At 61.3% G+C, this 23,244-nt stretch overlaps 1 protein-coding gene across 21 annotated transcripts in view; it reads right to left on the bottom strand.

Moving 5' to 3' along the window:
- The window catches only part of LOC102129652 (multiple epidermal growth factor-like domains protein 6), a 122,906-nt gene that overhangs the window by 81,528 nt on the left and 18,134 nt on the right, over positions 1-23,244 (bottom strand). For 20 of the 21 annotated variants that reach the window (XR_012427114.1, XR_012427115.1, XR_010581657.2 and 17 more), the window contains exon 4: positions 11,215-11,319. The exons of the other annotated variant lie outside the window; for it this stretch is intronic. Coding sequence is in view for 14 of the 20 variants with exons in the window: in XM_065530807.1 (XP_065386879.1) it covers positions 11,215-11,319 (105 nt within the window). In the remaining 6 variants the exon portion in view is untranslated. The remainder of the gene's footprint in view (positions 1-11,214; positions 11,320-23,244) is intronic. 21 annotated transcript variants of the gene reach the window in all.

Raw genomic sequence — 23,244 nt, 5'->3', positions numbered from 1 at the left:
CATCACACCATGGGCCTCGGTCCTTATGAGCACCTGTGACACAGTGTTAACCTGCAGGCCGGGGTTGTCCAGCCAGAGGCAAGCTGGGAGGCGGCAGGGACCTCGAAGGAGACAGCCCTCCACCGACCTGCCCTCCGGGACCTGGTGCAGGCAGGACAGGCCTGTGTTTCTATGACACCTTCATGGCAGGACCTCGATGTAGGAGCCCCTCCCCTCTTTCCTCCCTTAGGAGGCTGAGATCTGCCAGGAGCCCAGAAACCAGCCTTGGGCTCCCCCAGGCTGCTGCCCACCACCCTGGACCCTTCATTCCCAAGGGTCTCACAGGCACTGCCAGGCTGTGGGACAGGCCCAGCCAGAGGGCCCAGCTGGTGAGGAGGCAGAACCCGTCCCATAAATGCCTGGGAGGCCTAGAGTGCAGGATCGTCTGCAGGAATTGCCCAGGAATTTGCACCCAGAGTCTCCTCCGCAGCTCAGCCACAGGCTGCAATTTGACTCATCAACATGTCTACCGCAGCCAGGCCTGGGGTGCAGAGGCTCCCTGAGATTCCTGGAGTGATGAGCGGGTACGGTGTTCAGGACCTGCCATGAACGTGTCATAGACACTCTGGGCCTCAGCCCTCAGCGCACCCACTCTGTGCTTGGGTAAAAACCAAGGCCCTGAGGGCTCCGGCCTCCAGGAACATGGCAGGGGCACGAGGACTTCAGTAGTGGTCCGAGGCCACCCCCTTGGCTACAGCAGGACAGTGAGGCTCAGGCAGCAGCTCAGCCCGCCAGGCTCCTCAGGAATCCCAGCACACAACCACTTTCTTCAGGACGGGGGCCCATCACCTGCACCCCAAGCAGCTCTCCCCAGCGTTCAGGCTGAGAGCCCCCAAATGCAAGGACACCCACACGCCGTCCCCTGCCTGGCCTCTTCGAGCCACCTCTGTTGCCCCCATGCCCTGCCCTGGATGCCAGCCAGTGCCCTGTGACCTTGCCAGCCAGCCCTTTAGCCCCTCCTGACGGTGGGTTTCTCCACATCAGCAGGATGGGCCGTGAGCACCGCAGGGGACACCTGTGTCCTCTGCACTTCACAGAAGCCCTGTGGGTGGTGTTTGCCCCTCTGCTCCCTCCACCAGCCAGACACCGCCTGAGCCCACAAGGGCCTGCAGAGCATGTTCACAGGGTGTAGGTCTGCACCCCAGCTCCACGCAGCTTGGCCCAGCCTCTCCACCCAGAAGAGAACATGCAAACCCTCAGTGTGGCCCATGAGAGCTGTCAGGCTGGGCACTCAGCTTCTGGGTGAGTGGGCAGAGCCTGGCTTCACTCAGCTGGCAGCTGCCCGGTACGGGTCTGCCAGAGGCCCGGGCACAACCCACAACCCCAGACACTCCCGGAGGGAGCTCCTGCAGCCGACTCCATCCGCCAAAGCCACCTCCAGCCCACCCCCGAGACACCCCCAACACCAGCCTCCTGTTCAGGTGGGGGAAACAGAGGCTCCTTCAAAGATGCAGGACCCAAAGAGGCAGGGACAGTCTCTGGGACCCAGCGCAGGGCACCCAGGCCACACCAGTGCCCAGACACCACCCAGCTGCCCCTCAGCCGGGGCCCCCAAAGGACCTAAGCCTTGCCCTGGGCAGGTGGTCAAGGGGCAAAGGCCAATACCAAGTCCACCACTGACTCCAAGCAACTCAAGAACTGCCAGGGGCTCAGTATCCCCACCTGTGAAACGGAACAGGCACAGCCCCACACCTGGATGCTGCGGCCAGCCCCAGTGTTGCCCTGAAGTCCAGGGGGTCTAGAAGGGACAGGATGGCTGAGGCAGGGAGCGGGGGACTCAAAGGATCCTGGAGGCTGAAGGTCCCTGATGTACCCAGCTGGTGGGAAGAGCTGTCCAAGAAGACCACCCAGGAGACTGGGGAGCCACAGGGTTTCCAGTCTGCAGCAGGCACAGGGAGCCAAGAGGCCTGATCATCCTCTGAATGGTGTCAGAGTGGCCTGCCACTGGGCTCGGCAGCTGTCTGGACAGCCGTCCGTGCTATGGGCAGGGAGACTTGAGGTGCCCACTCACCAGGCAGTACGGGGGCAGTGGGGGGAGCCCACAGAGCCCCCCGCCCTGCAGTGCCTGGGAGGGTCTGCCTCTTAATGTCTCCTGCTGTAATCATGACATTAAAAGACCACCCCGTCTGTGAAACCAGCCTGGGAGAGGCCACACAGTCCCATTGTGCACAGAGCCAAGGCCAGGGAGGATAGCGTTATCCCAGGATAAAGACAGAGGCCCTTTTGTGGGTGGCAGGGAATGGGAAGAGCAAACCTGGTAATTAAACAATTCACTGGGCAAATAGAAATCCCCCGCCCAGAGTCAGCCCTTTGGAAGACAGGGTGGATTCTGCAGGCGGTCTCAGTCTCCCCGGCTGTCCTGTCCAGGAGGTGGCCCGGCCTGAGCATAGCAAGATGGTCCTGGAGGAGCCACACCTGTCCCAGCCAACTGTCATGCAGGGACTGAGGCCAGAGAAGCCAGAGTCAGGCACCTGCCCGCCCGCTCAACGCCCTGCAGGCGGAAGGGGCTGCCCGGCAGGCACTGGCTCCCACAGGGAAGCGGGACTCAGGGGATTTCCAGGGGCTCAGTGCAGTTAAAGGGGTGTGGAAAAGCCGGAGGCCACAGGGAAAGGATAGCCAAGCGGGCCACTGGGCATGGGGTTTTCTGATTACCCAGGAACTAGGCAGAGCTCCTTAAAGCCTGGGACCCGAGAGCGGCCAGACAGGGCGAGAGTGAAGGAGGTATCTTCCGGCCCAGGTGCCAGGTGCTCTGTCTACCCACCGGGGCACACCTGCTCCAGCCCTGCCCAGCGGACGACCACTGCACCACCAACCTCACCTCCAAGAAAGACCATGCGGGCCTGGGAATGAGAGGACAAGAGGCTGTCCCTGCGCCAGGTCCTCACTGCCTGCAGGGTGTGAAGCCCACAACTGGCCTGGCAGCAGCTTATCCTGTCCCCTCCACTGCCCAGCCTGGTACCAGGCACTGAGCCTGCCCAGGAGGCTAGTCATCCTCCCCATTCACACGGCGGAGGCTCAGCCCTCCCTCCAGCCATCCCCAGGACCACCCAGTCTCCGCCCTCCACCAATCCCCAGGGACAGGGCCCCAGGGAGGCTGTGACACACGGGGACACACACACACCACAGCCCTACCTCCCACTCTGAGCCGGCTCAGCACCGGCTTGTCTTCATGGTCGACACCTCCATATTCCTTGGGGGCCTCCAGGGACCCCATTAACTGTGGGCACAGGCATCCATCAGCCTGGGGAGCAGGACACAGAGAGAGGGTCTGGGGGACCAGGGGCAGCCCTGGGCCATCCCACAGAGAGAGGACCGCCATGGCCGGCGGCTGGGTTTTCCAATGGCCCAGAAACCAAAGTGCTCCTCCAAGCCTGGAACCCAGGGCAGCCACAGGCAGGGCAGGCAGGGCAGGCAGGGTGGGCAGGGCAGGCATCAGTGAGGCATCTCCCGGCCCAGCGGTCCGGTGTCCGGCGCTCAAAGGACACGACCCCACCATGGAGGCCAGAAGCCTGGTCTTGCTCTCAGAGGACTCCCACCCCCGAGCAGAGAGCAGAAAAACGCCAAGACCAAGGCCAGCCTGCCCCAAAGACCAGAGAGCAAGGTTCCTGGCTGAGGAGGTCCCCCCAGACAGGCTGGGTTCTCTCCAAGGATGCTGGGTCCTCCCTGCCCCAAAGGCCAGGGAGCAAGGATCCTGGGTGAGGGGGTCTCCCCCGACACGCTGGGTCCGCCCAAAGGGTGCTGGATCCTCCCCCAAAGTGTGCTGGGTCATTTCCTAGTATGCTGGTCCTCCTGGGTGTGCTGGTCCTTCCTGGGTGTGCTGGGTCCTCCTGGGTGTGCTGGGTCCTTCCTGGGTGTGCTGGGTCCTCTCTGGTGTGCTGAGTCCTCCTGGGTGTGCTGGGTCCTCCGGGGTGTGCTGGGTTCTCCCTGGTGTGCTGAGTCCTCCTGGGTGTGCTGGGTCCTCTGGGGTGTGCTGGGTCCTCCTGGGTGTGCTGGGTCCTCCGGGGTGTGCTGGGTTCTCCCTGGTGTGCTGAGTCCTCCTGGGTGTGCTGAGTCCTCCTGGGTGTGCTGGGTCCTCTGGGGTGTGCTGGGTTCTCCCTGGTGTGCTGAGTCCTCCTGGGTGTGCTGGGTCCTCCGGGGTGTGCTGGGTCCTCCGGGGTGTGCTGGGTCCTCCGGGGTGTGCTGGGTCTTTCCCGGATGTATTAGGTTCTCCCAGGTATGCTGGGTTCTCACAGGTGTGCTGGGTTCTCACAGGTGTGCTGGGTCCTTCCTTGGTGTGCTGGGTTCTCCCTGGTGTGCTGGGTTCTCCTGGGTGTGCTGGTCCTTCCTGGGTGTGCTGGGTCCTCCTGGGTGTGCTGGGTCCTTCCTGGGTGTGCTGGGTCCTCCCTGGTGTGCTGAGTCCTCCTGGGTGTGCTGGGTCCCCCGGGGTGTGCTGGTCCTTCCTGGGTGTGCTGGGTCCTCCTGGGTGTGCTGGGTCCTTCCTGGGTGTGCTGGGTCCTCCCTGGTGTGCTGAGTCCTCCTGGGTGTGCTGGGTCCTCCCTGGTGTGCTGAGTCCTCCTGGGTGTGCTGGTCCTTCCTGTGTGTGCTGGGTTCTCCCTGGTGTGCTGGGTCCTCCCTGGTATGCTGGATCCTCCTGTGTGTGCTGGGTCCCCCGGGGTGTGCTGGTCCTTCCTGGGTGTGCTGGGTCCTCCCGGGTGTGCTGGTCCTTCCTGTGTGTGCTGGGTTCTCCCTGGTGTGCTGGGTCCTCCCGGGTGTACTGGGTTCTCCCTGGTGTGCTGAGTCCTCCTCAGTGTGCTGGGTCCTCCTCAGTGTGCTGGGTCCTCCTCGGTGTGCTGGGTCCTCCGGGGTGTGCTGGGTCCTTCCTGGTGTGCTGGGTCCTCCCGGGTGTGCTGGGTTCTCACAGGTATGCTGGGTCCTTCCTGGTGTGCTGGGTCCTCCCGGGTGTGCTAGGTTCTCCCTGGTGTGCTGGGTCCTCCCGGGTGTGCTGGGTTCTCCCTGGTGTGCTGGGTCCTCCCGGGTGTGCTGGGTTCCCCCAGGTTTGCTGGGTCCTCCAGGTGTGCTGGATCCCCCCGCCAGGTGACCCCTAGTCCTCCCAGGGCATGCTAGGATCATTTCTCACACCAGACACAAAAAGCCTCCCCCAGGGTGGCCTCCTGGCTAAGCCAGCTCCAGGCCCAGATGGAAACCTTCTGCTTGCCTGCACCTAAAGGTAAGCATGGGAACCAGTGTGGGGAGCCTGGAACCACAGCCCAGGACCAGGGTCAAGTTAACCCAAGGCCACGTCCACAGGACAAAGACGAGATGCCTCCCCAGGAATCAGCCCAGGCTGGGGCTGCTGCAGGCTGCAGGCCTCTGGACAGGGTCCCATGGCAGGGAGCACAACCAGAGACAGCCCCAGCCCCAGCTCCAGCTCCAGCCAGGCCGTGCACAACATGGAGAGAGGCCGTGAAAAGAACATCCCTGCCCCGGAGCCCACCCTTCCAGGAGCCCCTTCCTCCCCTCCCACCACTCCCTGGGCCACAGAGTCCGAGGCCAGCAGCAGCAGCTCCCAGGCCTGGCCGTGGCTGGTCGCCAAGAGCAGCCCTGGGTGGCATCTGGAGCTCGGGCGAGGGGTCAGACTCCCACCCTCAGACACAGTGGGCAGCATTGAAGGGCAGCGGGGAGGGCCGCTTCCTCTCCATTAATCAATGATCCCAGTTTAGAAAGTCCCCCTGTGCCAATGCCGAGGGCTAAACAGGCTCAGGACCCCACCCAGCCCTGGCCACCCCAGCTTCTCCAGGGCTCTGCTTCCTGGCATAGCCTCAGGGCCCCAACAGCTGCCAGAGCCACCTCCAGCCCACACTCGAGAGACCCCCACTGAGGGCCTCCTGCTCAAGGTGGGGAAACTAAGGTTCCTTCGAAGGTACAGGACTCAGAGTGGGCCTGGGTGCTGAGGCTCCAGGCAGGACCACTGACGTCTCTCCCGGCTCGGCAGGCACACAGCAGGTACCTGGGAGCACCTGCCAGCCAGCCCCCAGCAACGCCTGGCTCCATCTCACCGAGAGAGGCCGAGGACCCTCTAGAAGCTTGGCTGATGCATCCCTCGTTCCCTACCCTGTATCTCAGGGCCAAAATGACTTTCTCCTCCTCCACTATGCTCCTCAGCTCCTGTCTCTCTCCCGTCTGGAAACTTGTCCAGAACAAATTGCACCTCCCAACCCTTCCCCAGCCCACAGGCCCACCTCCTCCAGGAAGTCCTTGAGGCAGCCAAGCCTCTGCTGGGCATCGCTGGAGCCCTGACCACTCACCTGGACCCAGGAGTGAGGGTGGCAACACTCTAGTGTGGTGGTGCCAGAGACCCGTCTGACCTGCCCCTTTGATGGGGGGAAACTGAGGCCCAGAAGGGAATCAGAGCCAAAGACATTGATTGATTGATTGATTGATTGATTGAGACAGGGTCTCGCTCTGTTGCCTACGCTGGAGTCCAGTGGCGCAATCAGGCGCAATCTTGGCTCACTGAGACCTCCACCTCCCAGGTTCAATCAATCCTCCTGCCTCAGCCTCCTGAGTATCTGGGATTAGAGGCGCCCACCACCACGCCTGGCTAATTTTTGTATTTTTGGTAGAGACGGGGTTTCACCACGTTGCTCAGGCTGGTCTTGAACTCCTGGGCTCAAGTGATACGCCTGCCTTGGCCTCCCAAAGTACTGGGATTACAGGTGTGAGCCACCACGCCTGGCCTGAGCCAAAGGTTCTTGAACCAAGAAAGTACCTAGAGGTGACCCAGGCCTCATTTCTCAGAGCCTGCCCTTGTTCCACGAGGTCAGCTGAGACCAGATCAAGCAATTAGTAGATTTGTAGAGATTTCTGTCACCTTGTGTGGTACAAAAGACATCTATTAGGAGGTCATTTGTCCTCACTAACTTCTTCTTGCCGGTCTTTTCATTACAGATTCCGTGCCAAGCCCAGGTCACCAGTGGGTGTTGGGGAAGGGGTGGGGGCGTCCACCCACGCTTGCCAGAGCAGCACACACAGGTGGGACCTGGGTGCAAAGGCAGGACGAGGCCAGGTTTTTGGCTGTGAAAATTGTTCCTGGTTGGTCTGATGAAACTGATGCTCTGAGGGGACCCCAAAGCCCTCCCAGGGACAGGGGAGGGGGTCTTTAGGGTCTCCCTCCCTCCTCCCTCCTTTGCAGACCCACAGGGCAAGGATACTGGCAGTCCTGGGGGGTCTTCCGAACCCTGGACCACGCCGGGAGACTCCACATGGCAGCTGGGTGCTCAGTGTGTAGTTAACCCAAGAGCCAGGGTATTAGTCCGTTGTCCAACTGCTGGTAAAGACACACCCAAGACTGGGCAATTTACAAAAGAAAGAGGTTTAATGGACACACGGTTCCACGTGGCTGGGGAGGCCTCACAATCACGGCAGAAGTCAAGGAGGAGTAAGTCACGTCTTGCATGGATGGCAGCAGGCCGAGAGAGAGAGCTTGTGCGGGGAAACTCCCCCTTATAAAACCATCAGATCTCACGAGACTTACTCACTATCACAAAAACAGCACGGGAAAGACCTGCCCCCATGATTCAACCACCTCCTACGGGGTTCCTCCCATGACACGTGGCAATTATGGGAGATACAAGGTGAGATTTGGGTGGGGACACAGCCAAACCATACCAGCTGGGGACAAAGTCTGCACCTGAGCCATCGCAATGGTTGTCCCTGCCATGACCCCCACTTCCCAACCCTTCTGCCGGGCCCACTCTGGGCCTCACCTACATGGACTCACGCAACCTGCACAAAACATTGCCAAATCTCCTCCCTGCTGAACAGAAGGCGGACCGGGGTCCGAGAGGTGGAGTGGTCACACAGGCACAGGCCTGGGGAATACCAAAGCCAGCCCTGGACAAAATGAGCAGCTGGCCCTGACTCTGACTGCACCGAGGCCTGCACTGGGCGGGGGAAGATTTCACTGCAGGCCCTGGCCCAGGCCAGGCCCTCCACCTTCGGGGCAGACAGGCCCGCTTTGTGCTCCCACAGCTCCCGCTGCTTCTGTGGAAAGGCTCTCAGGGCCTCAGGGAAACTGCTGCAAAGCACCCGCCTGCTGTACACCCGAGACTTGACCCCGTCTGGGCCAAGGAGGGAAAGCTGGGGCTGTGGGGAGCGGGGAGGGCTCCTTCCCACAACTGCCCTCCGTAGCTGCCCAGAGAGTTCCTGTCTCCCTCCCCGACTCTGTTGTTCAAATGAAATAATTTGGGGGAACCAGAAAATATGGCTTTTATTTTCAAAACTAGAATCTATTATAATTGGGGGGTTAGTTAAATATTCCCAACTGTGTTTGAGCTCAGGTCTACAGTGTCCAGACCCAGAGTGGAGGAGGGACAGGAAGGTGATGGTGAGAGGTCTAGGTGGGAGTGCTAAGGGCAGGGGCTACACCTGCAGGCAGCACCCGCTCACACCTGGTCCTGCACACCTGGCCCTGCACACCCGGCCTACACACTCAGCCCTGCACACTCCACCCTGCATGCCCAGCCCTGCACATTCCACCCCTGCACACCTGGCCCTGTACAATTCAACCCTGCAGGCCTGGCCCTGCACACCCAGCTCTACGCACTCCATCCTGAATGCCCAGGCCTGCATAATTCAGCCCCGCACACTTCACCCTACACAGTTCGACCCTGCATAATTCAGCCCTGTACCCTCGGCTTTGCACACCCAGCCTCCACACCCTCCCCTTCTTCTGAGAGAGAGTGACCAGGGAGGAGGCCAGGCAGCCACCCTCCAGCTTGTCAACTGCCCCCTGTGAAGGCCACGTCTGCCCTAACTGGCCACTCTCCCAGGAGGCCCACTACCCAAGGGCCACAAGCCAGCCACAGGTAGGGACGCTCCTGCCCTGCCGGGGACCCTGCTCCCCTCTTCTCCAAAGCAAATCTCAGCGGCTCCCCCAGGACCAAGGCTTGTCCCTGCACCAGGTGGCAGCATGGCCAGAAGGGAGTACATGGCACTCCCTCAGACAGACCTGGCTTCAGCCCCAGCTAGGCCACTTGCGAGCTGAGCACCAGCAGCTGCCGGGTCTCCCCAACCTTGGTTTCCTCTTTCAGGAAGCAAATGAAGTGTGGAGTTGATGAGGTGACACAGGAAGAGAGTGGCTGGGAGCCAGGAGGGAGCTCCCGGCCTCCAGCCTCCCTGCTCTGCGGTGCATTCCCACGGTGACCGGTGCATTCCCACAGTGACCGGTGCATTCCCACGGTGACTGGCGCATTCCCACGGTGACCGGCGCATGGGGCTGCTGCTCTGGAGGCTGAGCCTGGAGCCCAGGCGCCGTGAGAGTCTGTGACGCAGAAGTCAGAGCCAAGAGGCTGGTGGGGCACAGGGCACCTGAGTGCACCCTGCCCCCATGAGACGCCGAGTTCCCCCACGGGGTGTGCAGCCCCCAGTGAGCCTCCTACAAACCCTGTGCCTGCTGGTGCCCTGGGGGCCGCGTGTCAGGGTCTCACGGACCAGGGGGCTCCGAGCAGGCTCCTGACAAAGATGAGGTGGGAGGAGGGGACTGACAGTGGGCAGGAGGCCAGCCCTGAGGGGGCAGGTCAGGTGTCCTCCATCCCCTCCCAGAGGACACGGCCAGGAAAGGCCACCCCCCAAGGCCACCTCCTCCTTGCCCTCCCCTAGGAACAGAGACCACCGGAGGCTCTGCTTGGCTGACCAGTGAGCCACAGCCCTGTCCCGGAAACCTCCCCAGCCAGCCCAGTCAGCCCTGGTATTTCCGTGTGAAACCGAAATGAAGCGACGCACACGCCAAAAGATTAGACAAATGAGACGGAAAGGCCCTCGGGGCATTTCTCAACTCCTACCTGTGGCCATAATTACAGTTCTCAAGAGGCCAAACGTGACAGTCGGAGCCCACTCCATCCTGTGTGGACCCCCATCTGCCCTCGGAGCTGGGACGGGTCACCTCTGACCACAGGGAGGCCTGGCCAAGGCCTGCAGCCTGGATGTCGCAGGGCAGTGACAGGGCAGGGGACCCGGGGGGGCCCTTTTGTCCACATGAGACAGCCGGGTCTCAGTCCCCGGCCGGGGCAGCAGCCCTCCCAGCCGCCTAGCATCCAGGAAGCAACAGGCACTCGCGGTGACTCGGCAGGGGCCGTCCCAGCTAACAGAGGACATTCAATAAACCCTCCAGCACCAATAAACCCTCCAACAATGACCAATGCCCCAGGCTGCTGGCACCCAGCTCCGAACTCTGGGGAGACCAGCACCTCTCAAGAACCCCTCCTCAGCCCGGCCCCCAGCGGAACGTGGAGTGGGCAGAGGTGCCCTTCACAAACGTGGGGACCTCCTGATTCCTCTGATTTCCTCTAGTCTCCCCCGCTGTCTGCCTGGGCGCCGGAGCATATCTCTCACTCTGCCCTGGCATCTGCCTGGCATGGAGCCCCGGTGGCCACCACACAAGCAGTCCCAAAGCCCCAGGGCCACCGGGAGTGTTTCATGCCATCGGGACGGCTGTGGCTCAGGCTGCGTGAGGCTAGGATGAAGCCACCCGGGACAGAGCAGGAAGCCACAGAGGAAGGAAGACTCCCGCTGCCCATGGCCCAAAGGAATCGGGACGAGGCTTTGCCGCTTTTCCCCACATTGGCGCGCACTTTTCTTCACAGAAATCCCGTCACCCGATGGCTTGCTTTCAGCCCATCCCCACTCCCTGCAAGCATCTCCCCACTGCCAGCTCTGCTTCAACCTGGTCTTTGGGGCCTGTGAGGGAATCTTGTCTAGGCTGTGCTGCGGTTACTCAACCAGTCGCCTTGGGCTAGGACCCCCGGGTGTCCCCCATCTTGTAACACTGAGGACAACCACAGTTCGGCAAGGTGGCAGCACAGCTGGAGACCCTGGGACCTGGCCACACCTCTGCCTTTCCAGGGGGCCAGCGTCCCCTTTTATAAACAGCAGGGCTGGCGCGGTGGGCGCCAAGATGATATGCTCCAGCACCATCCACTGAGGGGGCTCTCTTGGGGTCACCCCTCCTCTCAACACCCTCAGAGGGGCTGCAGGGAACTGGTGGAGGGATTGCAGAACGTCCTCAGAAGAATGCCCGTTCACTCAGGGTGTGCCCTACACAGCTGTGCTGGGGACAGCCAGTGGCCGACACATCTCTGCCCCTCGCCCACAGGCTGGCCATGACCAGGGCCTTGGTGCCCCAGGGGCTCCACTCACCATACTGACAGCGGGGTCCCTGGAAGCCGGAGGGACAGTGGCACGGCTGGGCTGAGCCTGGCGCACAACGGCCACCGTGAAAACAGAAGCCGGCACTGCATTCAGCTGCGGAGGGAAGGAGCAAATCAGTGAGACAGGCAAGGAGGGGCGAGGCAGGGGCAGGTGAGGCCTCAGGGTCTCTCGGGCAGGCAGCCCACCCAGCCTGCCAGGTCCCCAGCCCTGTTCTCTCTGTCCTGGGTCACACATTGCCCAGCCACCAATGGTGGCTGCAGTGTCCCCCAACCCCCAGCCACGGCTACATGCAGTTGGGGTTAGGCGGAACCCCTCTAGAGTGCAGTAAAGCCCTAATTCACTTCACCTAGATGGGGAGGAGCCAAGGGCATTTCCTGGGGAAGGTGCGCAGGGAGTGGGGGCTGGGGAGGGGTGGGGGAGGGAAGGTGGGGGTGCAGTGGGGAGGGGTGGGCTGCCCAGTGGTCAGCACTGCACAGCTACAAGGGCCGGCTGAGGACCCCCCTCAAGACCCTGATGGTAGAACCTACTAGGTTGGCCCCATTCTCAGGGAGGGGTGGCCCCGGCCCAGGCCAGTCGGACCCCAGGGAGGGGACGAGGTAAGGTCCTAGCAGGTGGGGAGCCAAGTGTTGATAGCAGCTGCCCTGGGGCTCCCTGGGGAAAGCAAGGCCAGGGTGTGAGGGTGGAGGAGGCCACAGCTGGACCTGAGAGGCCAGGTGGGGGCTCTGGAGAGAGGGGGGTGCCGTGCGGCGTGGCAGGCAGCCCCATTACTGGCAGTCCCACACTGCCTCGCTGCCCCCTCCACAGCAGGTGCCCTCCAGGCTGGACCAGGTGCCCCCCAGGGACTCCAGTACCAAGTTCCTTCACCGGGCAACCCCTACTCTGCACGTTACTACTCAGGAGGGCAAGGCCAAGGTGCGTGGGCTGCGCTCACTCCTGAGGGGTGCTCGCTGGGTGACTGCATGGTCAGGGCAGTGACCTGGGACCCCCTGCCCCACCCAGAGCCTGTGCGACCTGTGGGCTCAGTGAGTTTGTGTGTCACTCATGGCCCCCCTGCCAGGAGTCAGGAGGGAAGCTCTAGCCAGGTGGGCCCTGTGGTGGCTGCGCCAGGGCTCCCAGGATTCCCAGGCACGGGCCAGGTCAGCTGAGAGGAAGGAAGACAGTTGGCCACTCATCATCTAAGCAGCCCCAGACCAGGGGCTGTGCCCAGTGGGGAAACCAAGGCTCAGAGACTTCATTACCTGGCCTGGACCACAGAGTGAGCCATTACTGGCTCGGGCTTCAGGGCCTGTGTGGTCGTCCCATTTACAGATGTGCCCAAGGCCAGCACCCAAACCTGGACTTGGGATCAGGACGACCGGGCCTGGGTCTGGACTGGCACAGAGAAACACGGGTCCCTGTGAGAGCTTCTTCCTCCCATGCCTCCTGCAATCACGGCCACCACCGCTGCCCCGGGCATGGGGGCATCCCCTCCCCGCCTGGGCCCTCACACGCATCTGGCCACATTCAGGCCCCACCAGCCTCTTCCCTCCAGCCAAACACGTGCAGCTGGAGGATGTGTCTGAACTCGACAGGGTAGGGGCCGGGGGGCTGCAGGGAAGCCGGATGGAAGTTGCCATGACCCTGGAAGCAGCCCAGGAAATTCCCCAGGGACAGGGGACCAGCCTGGGGCCCAGCAACAGGAAACATCCGTGTCCCAGGTGTGAGGCTTGAAGCCTGCTGACACGCGCAGCTGCAAGAGCAAACCAGCTGTGTTTAGCTCCCACCACGCAGGTTCCGGTTTTCCTCGTCCTGAAGACCTCCAGCCCCAAACAGCCAAGACCAGTCACCCTTGGGTGGGGAGCAGGTGCCGGCCCGGAGTCTACCCCTAGGACGCTGCCCTCCCCGGGCTCTGCTGAAGGATGGAAGGCAGGACCTGCCCGGATCTCTGAGCCCGGGGAAAAGCAGCCACTCACTGCCTCCCCCCTCCCACTCTGTTTCCCACCGGCTGGACCCCACCCTGCTGTTCTCAGGGCCCCTCTCCTGGAGCCCACGCCCACCAACCTGTGTCCCTCCTCTAAACTCCACACCCTTCCCTCCCTCCCTGCTCCCCCAGGAAGCATCTGCCTAAATCCGGAACGAAGGGGGAAAGGAGTGTGCTTCTGAAAATCCCAGCCAGATCCAGAGTGCCCGCTGCCGCGGATGAAGACATGGTCTCTCAGGCAGGCAGAGCTGACTCTCGCCGGCGGAAAGGGGCGCACACGGACCCTACCGCATGTGCACCCAGCAGGACACCAGGCCCAGGGCAGCCGCTGCCCTCTCTTCAGTGTCCAGGGCAGACATTAATCACTGGTCTCCATCCTGGGCTAGAAAGAGGACACAGAGACCAATGATTAACGTCTGTCCCAGGCTGGAGGGGCACGGCCACAAGATGCTCCCTGGACCCCGGGCCAGTCACTCAGATGAGCACACAGCGAATCCTTCTAGCAGCTCACCTAGCGGCTCAGACCAGGGGTCTGGGAGATAGCACCGTACACACTGGATCATTCACCCACATCCTGTTCAAAGCTAGTCCAGTTGGGTCCACCCTCAGGGTACCTTGAACACACCCACGTCTCTCCACCTCGTCTCCACCATGACACCAAGGCCACCGTCATCTCCTGCCCTCCGCAGACGCCCCTTAGCTGGCCCCAGCTTCTCCTGCTCACTCAGTTTCCATTCTCTACCCCACTGCCGTAGTGACTTTTTAGAAGACAACTCAGATCTTGGTTCCCCGGTTACAAAACCCTTCATTTGCTTTCCATTGACTCGGCACAAAACCCGCGGTCCCCAGATCCTCCCTATCCGACCCCCGTCCAACTCCTGGCCTCCCCCTAGACTCAGCTCTCCCTGCTTGGGGTTCTCCCATGAACAAGCTGCTCTCTGCATGCACAACTCTTCTCTTCCCCAAATGTCACTTCCACAGGGAGGCTCCCTAAGCCCCGTCTCCAAATCAGGGCCCACAGAGCCCCGCTCTTGCCCCCTTTAGTGCCCCTCAACCATGATTAGGCATTCAGTTGGGGTGACAACTCACTTCCCATGCCAGGCCCCGGGCTCCCTGAGAGCAGCCCTGAACTCCATCTTGATCACCGTCACCCACCCAGCTCCGACACGCAGGTGTGCCGGCAAGCTTGTTGACGAAGGAGTGAATGAATTAACAAACCACCGCATGGCCAGGCCAGCCGGGTGTGAGAGGCACCTGTGGATGCTCCTTGGGGAAAGGGAGGGCACAAGGGGATGGAGGAGGAGGGCTGCACAAGGCATTGCTCCCTCCCAAGGGGTGGAAAAACACCAGGAGGCCCTAAAACAAAGATGCACAAAGCAGTGCTCCAAACGGAGAGCAGGTGCTCCTGGTAGACATCCCCAAGCCGTCCACATCCCCTCCCCACTGCAGCATGTGCTGACGATGCACAGCCACCTGACAATGCACAGCCACCTGACGATGCACAGCCACCTGACAATGCAGCAGCCCGGCCTCCAAAGCCGTCAAGGGCCACACCTCTCCCTCATTCAAAGAATTAGAACTGGCAGTGAGGACCATGGCCATTTGCCGGCTGCCCAGCTTCCCAGGTGTCTGCTTTGGGGTGAAATTGGGCAGGTCTACCTCAAATTCCTAGACCAAAGGTTGGGAGGGCCCTTAGAGGCATCCGGGGTGCCACTGGCACAGGATGGCAGATTTGGGGAGTGCATGGCAGCATGTCCATGTCTGTAGCCTCTTTAACAACCCCTACTTTCTCACATTGAACTGAACCACAAGCAAACACCTCTTGCAGTGGCTGGAGCTCATTTCTGGAATCGGGTTAACTGTGGAAAGGGGACTGGATTCCCCTCCAGGGGCTCAGTTCCTGCAGGTGAAGACCTTGAGCTACTTCTCTGGAGCTGCCGCTTGGCCAGAGCCCTTGGCAACTTTTCTTCCTGTCCCTTGAACAACCCAGCCATCTTATGGGAAGTTGGGGTGACCACCAGGCGGATCAAGCCGTCCTATCCTTCCTCGCCCACCAGCCCAGCTCTCCAAAGATGATCACTGGAGTAGGGGCAGTGCACCCAGAACCTTCCAGAAGGAGGATCTCTGGCTGCCACTAAGGGTCACTCCAGACACTGGTGACTGGCACCACCTCTGTGCCTCATGGCCTGTGCTCCCCCTGCACCAAAGGGCAGGCCCACGTCCCCTCACCACGCACCAGCAGAGCCCTCCAGGGAATGGGGATGAAGCCGAGGATCAGGGACTCCTGCCCCTTCTGTTGAGAACACCGAGCAGTCCCCAGGCCTGCATCTGAGATGGTAACCACAGAATCCAGGGTAGGTCTCTGCCCCTGAGCACCGGGGAGGCATGGGCGGACGGTAAGGCCGCTGCTCTCAGCACCTGCACACCCCCTGGATGGGGCTCCCAGCCCGGAGATGCCTGGGGACTCTAAGGCGTCACGGGGCTCCCCACCCACCACCCTACAGGGCAGCTCTTATGCTGAAGAGGGAAAGAGAAGGAAGTTCTGGGCTATGTGTGAGGATGGAGCTGCAGCCATGAATGGGAGCATGTGTAGGTGTGAGTGACACACATCCTCTGTGTGGGTGTGACACATGTCCTGTGTGTGGGTGTGAATGACATGTGTCCTGTGTGTGGGTGTGAGTGACACATGTCCTGTGTGTGGGTGTGAGGGAGGACACATGTCCAGTGTGTGGGTGTGAGGGAGGACACATGTCCTGTGTGTGGGTGTGAGGGAGGACACATGTCCTGTGTGTGGCTGTGACATATGTCCTGTATATGAGTGTAAGGACACATGTCCTGTGTGTGGGTGTGACACGTTCTGTGTGTGTGTGACCTGTCTGTAGGTGTGAGTGATGCATGGGGTCCACAGAGGGCCCTGCAGCCCCTTCCCAGCAGGCCCAGCCAACCGGGTGGGCAGTGGCCGTGGGGCCCGGACAAGCAAGGAGGGGAGATAGACTGCAGGGCCCGCCGGCCTGATGGTCCAACAGCTGGACACGGGGCCCCAAGCCCAGGCCTCACCCTGGGCACCCCCGACTGTAGGTGCCAAGGTCGCAGGTGCACCAGAGCCCAGATCCAGGGCAGTATCCAGTGGCCTGGACCCCCATCGATTCTGCCAACTCCACCTGTGTACAAGGGGGAAGGGCACCAACCCTGTCCCAGGTTTCTGCAACAACACAAGCTGTATATAGCACCCTTGACATAAATAACTCCATCTTAAGAGTCAGACTCTATTTCACATTTCACAGGGCACTTTGCCAACAAGAACAAGATGCCTTTTGCTTAATAAACAAATTTAAAAAATAAAGACTGCATGTAACACAAACAAGCACGCTCCACTCTCAGGCCTCACTGAGGACTCCGTGGTCATAACACGAGCAGGCCTTCAGCTGCTGAAAAGGGTTGTCCTCGTGGAAAGAAGTCAGCATCTGCCGAAGTCTCTGCCATATCAGAGTCCCTTGCAAGGCCCACGGAGGCCACCAGGGCCAGACCAGGAGATGCTTTTTGTCTTTGTTCTGTCTTTTTTTGTCTTTTCTCCCGTTAACCCTTTCTCCTATCTCTTTTTCTCCCAGTGTTCAATGTGACTTTGTTTGTTGTGAAATGTTTAATCTATAGCATTTATATATTAAGTACACTACGATATACAGTTTGCAATGTTGACAGGCGTGTGGAGTGGCGGGAGCCTGTGTGCCTGTGGCTCTGACTACAGGGTAAACCGGAAGCACGAAGGAGAATCGCCTCCTCGGGAACTCCATGGAGCTCACGGCCTCTGTGATAGAAACAGCATCAATAAAGTCTGACATTGCGGAAGACACGATCGTGCGTGGACCTGGTTATCTCTGAGCCTGCACTGCTCATGAGACAAAAACCATCACAACACCTCCCTACAGAGTCAAAGCCTGCACAGGCCGTGGATTTCCTGAGAATATGTTTGTCCTCCCTGGACAGCCCAGCATCCCCCAGGTAGCAAGGGGCCAGGAGGGGCCAGGAGGGGCCAGGAGGGGACAGGAGTGGACAAGAGGGGACAGGAGTGGACAGAAGAGGACAGGAGGGGCCAGGAGGAGACAGGAGTGGACAGGAGGGGACAGGAGTGGACAGGAGGGGACAGGAGGAGACAGGAGTGGACAGGAGGGGACAGGAGGGGACAGGAGTCGACAGGAGGGGACAGGAGGGGACAGGAGGGGACAGGAGTGGACAGGAGGGGACAGGAGTGGACAGGAGGAGACAGGAGTGGACAGGAGGGGACAGGAGTGACCAGGAGTGGACAGGAGGGGACAGGAGTGGACAGGAGGGGACAGGAGGGGACAGGAGGGGCCAGGAGGGGACAGGAGGAGACAGGAGGGGACAGGAGTGGACAGGAGGGGACAGGAGTGGACAGGAGGGGACAGGAGGAGACAGGAGGGGACAGGAGTGGACAGGAGGGGACAGGAGTGGACAGGAGGGGACAGGAGGGGACAGGAGGAGACAGGAGGGGACAGGAGGGGACAGGAGTGGACAGGAGGGGCCAGAAGACAGGAGGGGACAGGAGTGGACAGGAGGAGACAGGAGGGGACAGGAGTCGACAGGAGGGCACAGGAGTGGCCAGGAGGGCGTGGGACAGCCTGGAGAGAAGCTCTGGGTAGTCGCACTAAGGCATCCTCCCTGGGCCGTGGGTGCCTGAGGGTCTGCCCCAGAGTCGAGGGCCAGGCAGGCTGGGCACAGAGAGGGGCTCCAAGGTCCTGCAGCCCCAGCCTTCGAAGAGGCAGAGCCAGGTCCGAGCTCTCTAGACTCAGTTCTCGCTCCCTCTGCAAATCCAGAATCCCACCCCTTCTCTCCGCCCTCCTGACCCCCCGAACTCAGCCCTGTCACCTCTCACTAGGGCCACCGTGAAGCAGCCCTCACTGCCACCTCTGCCCCCGCACAGCAGGCCCAGCCTCTCCTTTGCACAGACCTTGCCCTGCCCTCATGAGGGCCCCAGGCCTACACCCCTGTGGTGGGGGGAATCCTGTCCCCCAAATATTCCTGCCCTCCTGTGACCTCCAAATGTGACCCTGCTTGGAAATGGGATCTTTGCAGATGTGAAGAACACCACGACTGAGGTGAGGCCCTGCTGGGTTAGGGTGGGCCCCAGGGCCTACAGAAAAGGCCCCAGAGACACACAGAGGGGAGACAACCACGTAGAGACGGAGGCAGAGCGGGGAATGAGGCGTCTACAACCACGGAACACCACGGCGGCTGGAAGAGATAGGAAGGACCCTCCCCCAGAGCCTCAGGAGTGGGCACAGCCTTGCTGACACCTTGATCTGAGGCTTCTCTCCTCCGGAACTGAGAAAGAGGACATTCACGTTGTTTCAGCACTTGGCTTGTGGTCCCTTGCTGCGGCAGCCCCAGGAGCTCATATCTGCGCCCCCCCCACCCCCACCTCACGCCCGTCCCATTTGCTCCAGACACAAGATCCTGCCTCAGGACCCCGCACCTTCTATTCCCTATTCTGGGATCTCTTCCCAGGCATGTGCAAGGCCCACCCCTCACATCAGCAGACCACCACCACCTGGACAGAGGAGCCTTCCTGGACCCCTATCCAAGCCAGCACCACTCGGCTCTGACTATGGAGTGAACCGTAGTTCACCCTACCCTCTGCCCCTTCCTCCTGCCTCGCTTTTCTCCACAGCATTTCTCATGGCAGCTTCATCCTTTCCTGCGTGTCCCCTGCAAGGACAGGAGCCCCAGGAGGTCAGGGCAGGTGCAGGATTCTGCTCACTGCTACCCTCTGGGTCCTGAGCACCATGCCAGCCGCTGCCAGGCCTCCATGACCGTGTGTCAAGCAGATCGCCTGCATCAGCCCTGTTCAACACAGACTTTAGGGTACTGTTTTATCTCTGTGACTTTGTGGCTTCTTTATTTTTCCTTTCTCAGACAGCCTCTAGATTCAAGGTGCAATTAGTTTGGAAAAGCCTGTATAGTCTGTCTCAGGAATCCACAGAGCACATTCACATATTAAAGGCTCTGAGAATTCCTGCAAAAAAAGAAGTCTGCTGAACTCTGGTTTAGGAAGCGCTTACTGGAACACAGAATCCCTTCCCAGTGCTCGTCACAGCGCACGGAGCTGGTGCAGCTCCTAGCTCCACGCCGAGGCCCTGCCTCTCCATCCAGTGGCCTCCCCTTCCCCCAGGCCAGGCCAGCACAACCCATATGAAGAGTTGCGGGGGATGGGGGGGCTGCAGCAGGGTCTTCCTGGGCCCCACTCCTCCACAGTTCCATCTCAGGATGCACACGTGGAAGGACCGGCGAGTCAGCTGCTCCAGGCTGGCACTCATCTGCCACTCTGCCCACCTGGGAGCCCAGCTTGGAGGAGGGGTGCCCAAGGTAACTGGTGCTGCCAGGACCAGGGGGACTCCGGCTGAAACATTGTCAGGGTCTGGGAAAAATCTGGCACTAGACCACGATAAAAGCGGAATTCAGAGAATCCCTGAGCAGGAAGGACACCCCCCAGCAAGAGAAGTAGTTCCGAACCCCACTGCACCCAGGCCACAGGCTCTGCAGGGCCTCATGGGCTTGGGAAGCCCCGGTCATGAGGCCCAGCCGCCCCACCTGGCACTAAGTAAGTGGCTCTCAGGGAAATCATAACACGATTAGCAGCTTCCGGCCAGTCTCTCACGGGCGTTAGCCTACTCCTCGCTCCTACACAAACACGGCAGGGCTCCCAGGTCCTGACATTGTCCTCCATGGCCGGGTGTCCAGGTCACATGGAAGCAAGGAAATCTCACAATGACTGGGGGTGGGGAAACATCGGCTCAGGGGCCTCCCCTGTCCTTCCCCTGCCAGCAGGGGCTGGAGGGGGACAAAGAAACGAGGAAGGGGCAAAGGGTGAGAAAAGGGAAGGCAAAGGCAGAGCCAAGCCCTGACCCACAGGGCCCTCTAAAGAGTGAGCATCTGTCCTGCACGGGGGCGTGCACCCCACTGCCATCCTCCGGCTCTCAAGGACAGCGGTGCCCTGGGCTGGGGAGCAGGGAGGACCCTGGTTGGGTGTGGCCCCAATGCCCACAGGCACACTGACTGGGGAGACCGTGAGCAGCCACGTGTGATCTCAGCTGACCCCACAGAGGGAGAGCCTCCCAGGGGCTGAGGGGCTTTGGCACCTGCAGGGACCCTGAGACTCCCACCCAACACAAGCCCCGACCCCGCTAGCAGCTGCGCCCTGCCCTCCTTGCATGAGCCGGCAGAGATGGGAAGCGCACAACAGAGCTGGAACGTGGTGTCGGAAACGCTCGGCTCACCCGGGGCAGGAAGGCAGAGCCTCAGCTGAGCATGGGGAGGCGGGAAGAGACGTCCCAGAACCACCGAGCAGCGGGTAAGGCCCTGGGCTCCGTCACCAGAGAGCCCTGCCCACAAGCCCCTGCACCCAAGCCCTTGGCCAAGTGATGCCGTGACCGAGGTGCCCGATCACCGTGTGTGCCACTGCCACGGTCACTGCTGCTAACAGGAGTCACCATAGGCCAAGCAGGCTTCACCCAGGCCTCCTCCTCTAAGAACAAGAGCTGGCATTGCTTGAGCGCTTACTGTATACAGGCACCAAACAAAGGCTCCACATGAAGTGACTCATTTAATCCCAGGTTTTCAGGTGGACGTTGTCACACCCACATCCTGGAGCTCGAGGCCTGATGGGGCCTCCAGCGAGGGGGCTGGTGGGAGCTGCTACCAGGTCTCAGAGCTCACCAGGTACCTGGGGGAACTGAGCCCAGGACTGAGCCATGTTTTCCACTCTTGGCTGCCTGGACGGGCATCGGCATCCAGCCCATCAACAAACACTTGCTCCACATGCTGGCTCAGGCCAGGCCAGGCTCCCCGAGGCCACCCATTCTGCCCTGCCAGGGCGCTCCTGTGGGATGCAGAGAAGCCCCCAGCCCCAGCCGGCCCAACCACCTCACACAGTGGCCCTGGGAGAGCAGCCGGTCCAGAGAGAGGCTGGCACGGTGCCCCTAGGCCTGCGGGTCCCGGCGTGCAGCCCACTCCCCTGAGAGGGGCAGCTTGAGGAAGGGCCTACAGGCTTCCCTGCCTGGACTGGAGGCCTCGTGGTGGGGGAGGTCCAAAAAGCCTTGGCCAGGCCGCCCACTGACCCTGACTCACTGCGCCCTCTCTGACGTTCCAGGCTCCCAGGCTGCCCCCCAGACACTCCTGCTGTCCCCAGCACCACCCCCTAGACCCCCGCTGGCCTTCATTTGCCCATCCTCACTTCTGCAGGCCTCGTCACACCCTGGCCACATGAGAAGCATCTGCTCACGGTCAGCCTCCCAGCCATGGGCTCCACATGGGTGAGCACCCGCTGCCAGGGTCCTCGAACCCCCAGTACTCGGCAGCAGCTGAGCCAAAACCCAGCAAACAATTGAGTGACCAAATAAACAAATGACTCTGTGGCTAGCACGGGACACGCCAGGCAACACCCCTCCAACCCTTGGGGCTCAGGCATAGCCCCTGTGAACACTGACTCCCACCCACCCACCGCCTCCCTCACTTGCTGGGACCCAGCCGTGGGGGTGAACAGAGCGGCCGGAGAAGGAGATCACAGGGCTTCCCGGGGCCATGAAAACAAGCAAATAAAAGCAAAACACACAAACAAGCAAATCCTGCGCTAAAAACGAATTTTTAAAAACAATAAGAAAAGCTCAAGTCCAGGATCCGTGTGGGGACCCCGCCGACGTGACAACCAGGACCCCCACCCTCCCCTGCCCCCCGCCCCCGGCCTCAGCCCAGCTCCTCCACCCAGCCCAGCCCGGGCTGCCCTGGTGAGGGTCTCAGCCAAGACGCCCTCCACCCCACTCCAGCCAGCAGAGCCCGGCCAGGGCAGAGCCACCATGTTCTTCTAAGGCCCCTGGGTCCCATATTCGGATGGCGGCCTAGGGCCTGGCCACGGCACAGGCAGACGGAGCTGGCAGGACAGGCCCAAAGCTCACCTTGGGCCAGGCTGGTGATGGAGATGGCCACACTCACTAGGCCCTGCTGGGACCATCGAGACCCTGATGTCCCCACAGCAGGTAGAGGCTGAAGCAGCCTCAGGGACTGGCCCTGCCCTCGAGCCTGACTCTGAGACGATCACTGCTGATGGAGGTGAATACAAGGTGTACACGAGGATAGCCAGAGCCCAGCTCGGGGCTCAGAGGGGACGGCTTCGGGGGAACACGGCCGCGCACACGTCTACCTGCAGTTGCCTTCCCTGCCCAGGCTCTCCGCCCCTGCCCCGCCTAGGACCCCAGGCCCAGGGACACCCCTAGCCCCGCCCCAGCCATCCAGGCAGCTGGGCCTTCAAGTCCCCCCTGGGAGCAAAAAGCCCGCTCTCCCCCCGTAAACCTGGGGACTCGGACTGGCAGCCCCATTTCCCCTCCCCGCCCCCACCCTGCTCCAAGCTGCCTGTTGTTTCACCCCATTATTAGAATCCCCTTGGGCAGGCCCCAGAATCCCTGCCTCAGAGTGGAAACTCAGGGGAACCTTGGCTTTGATGTCTGCCCCCTCCCCACTAAAAAGACCCCTTTGTTCCTCCCAGACGACAGGAGCAGAGAAACAGGGCACAGCTCAGGCGCCATCAGTGACGGTGGAGGCTGGGACCCCCTCCGAGGGGCGCCTGGCCAGCAACCCCCTCCCTGCTGCCAGCAGAGGCCCCGTCGCCTCCTTCTTCCTTGTTACTCTCCTCCCTTCCTGGAGAGAATTATCCACTTCCTCTAATGGAAAAACACGGCCATCATCCCTTCTCTTCCCCTTTTCCTGCCGGAGCTCAAGCCAGGACGGGCAACTTCAGCCCTGGTTTGCAGTCTGCACGCTTCCTGTGTGAGAAGAGCCCCTGCGGCTCCAGGCAACTACCTGCCATAAAGACCCCTACAGCTGGGTTCTGTTCCTGTCACCGGAGTCCGGGGGAGCCCGCTGCCCGTTAACCCTCGATGTGGGGAGTGTTGGCCGGACATGGCGGCTCACACCTGTAATCCCAGCACTTTGGAAGGCCGAGGTGGAAAGATTGCTTGAGCGTAGGAGCTCAAGACCAGCCTGGGCGACAT

The sequence above is a fragment of the Macaca fascicularis genome, chromosome 1 (genome assembly GCF_037993035.2).
Source record: "Macaca fascicularis isolate 582-1 chromosome 1, T2T-MFA8v1.1".
In the NCBI taxonomy this organism is placed as follows: Eukaryota; Metazoa; Chordata; class Mammalia; order Primates; family Cercopithecidae; genus Macaca; species Macaca fascicularis.
This window is presented reverse-complemented; position numbering and strand designations above follow the sequence as displayed.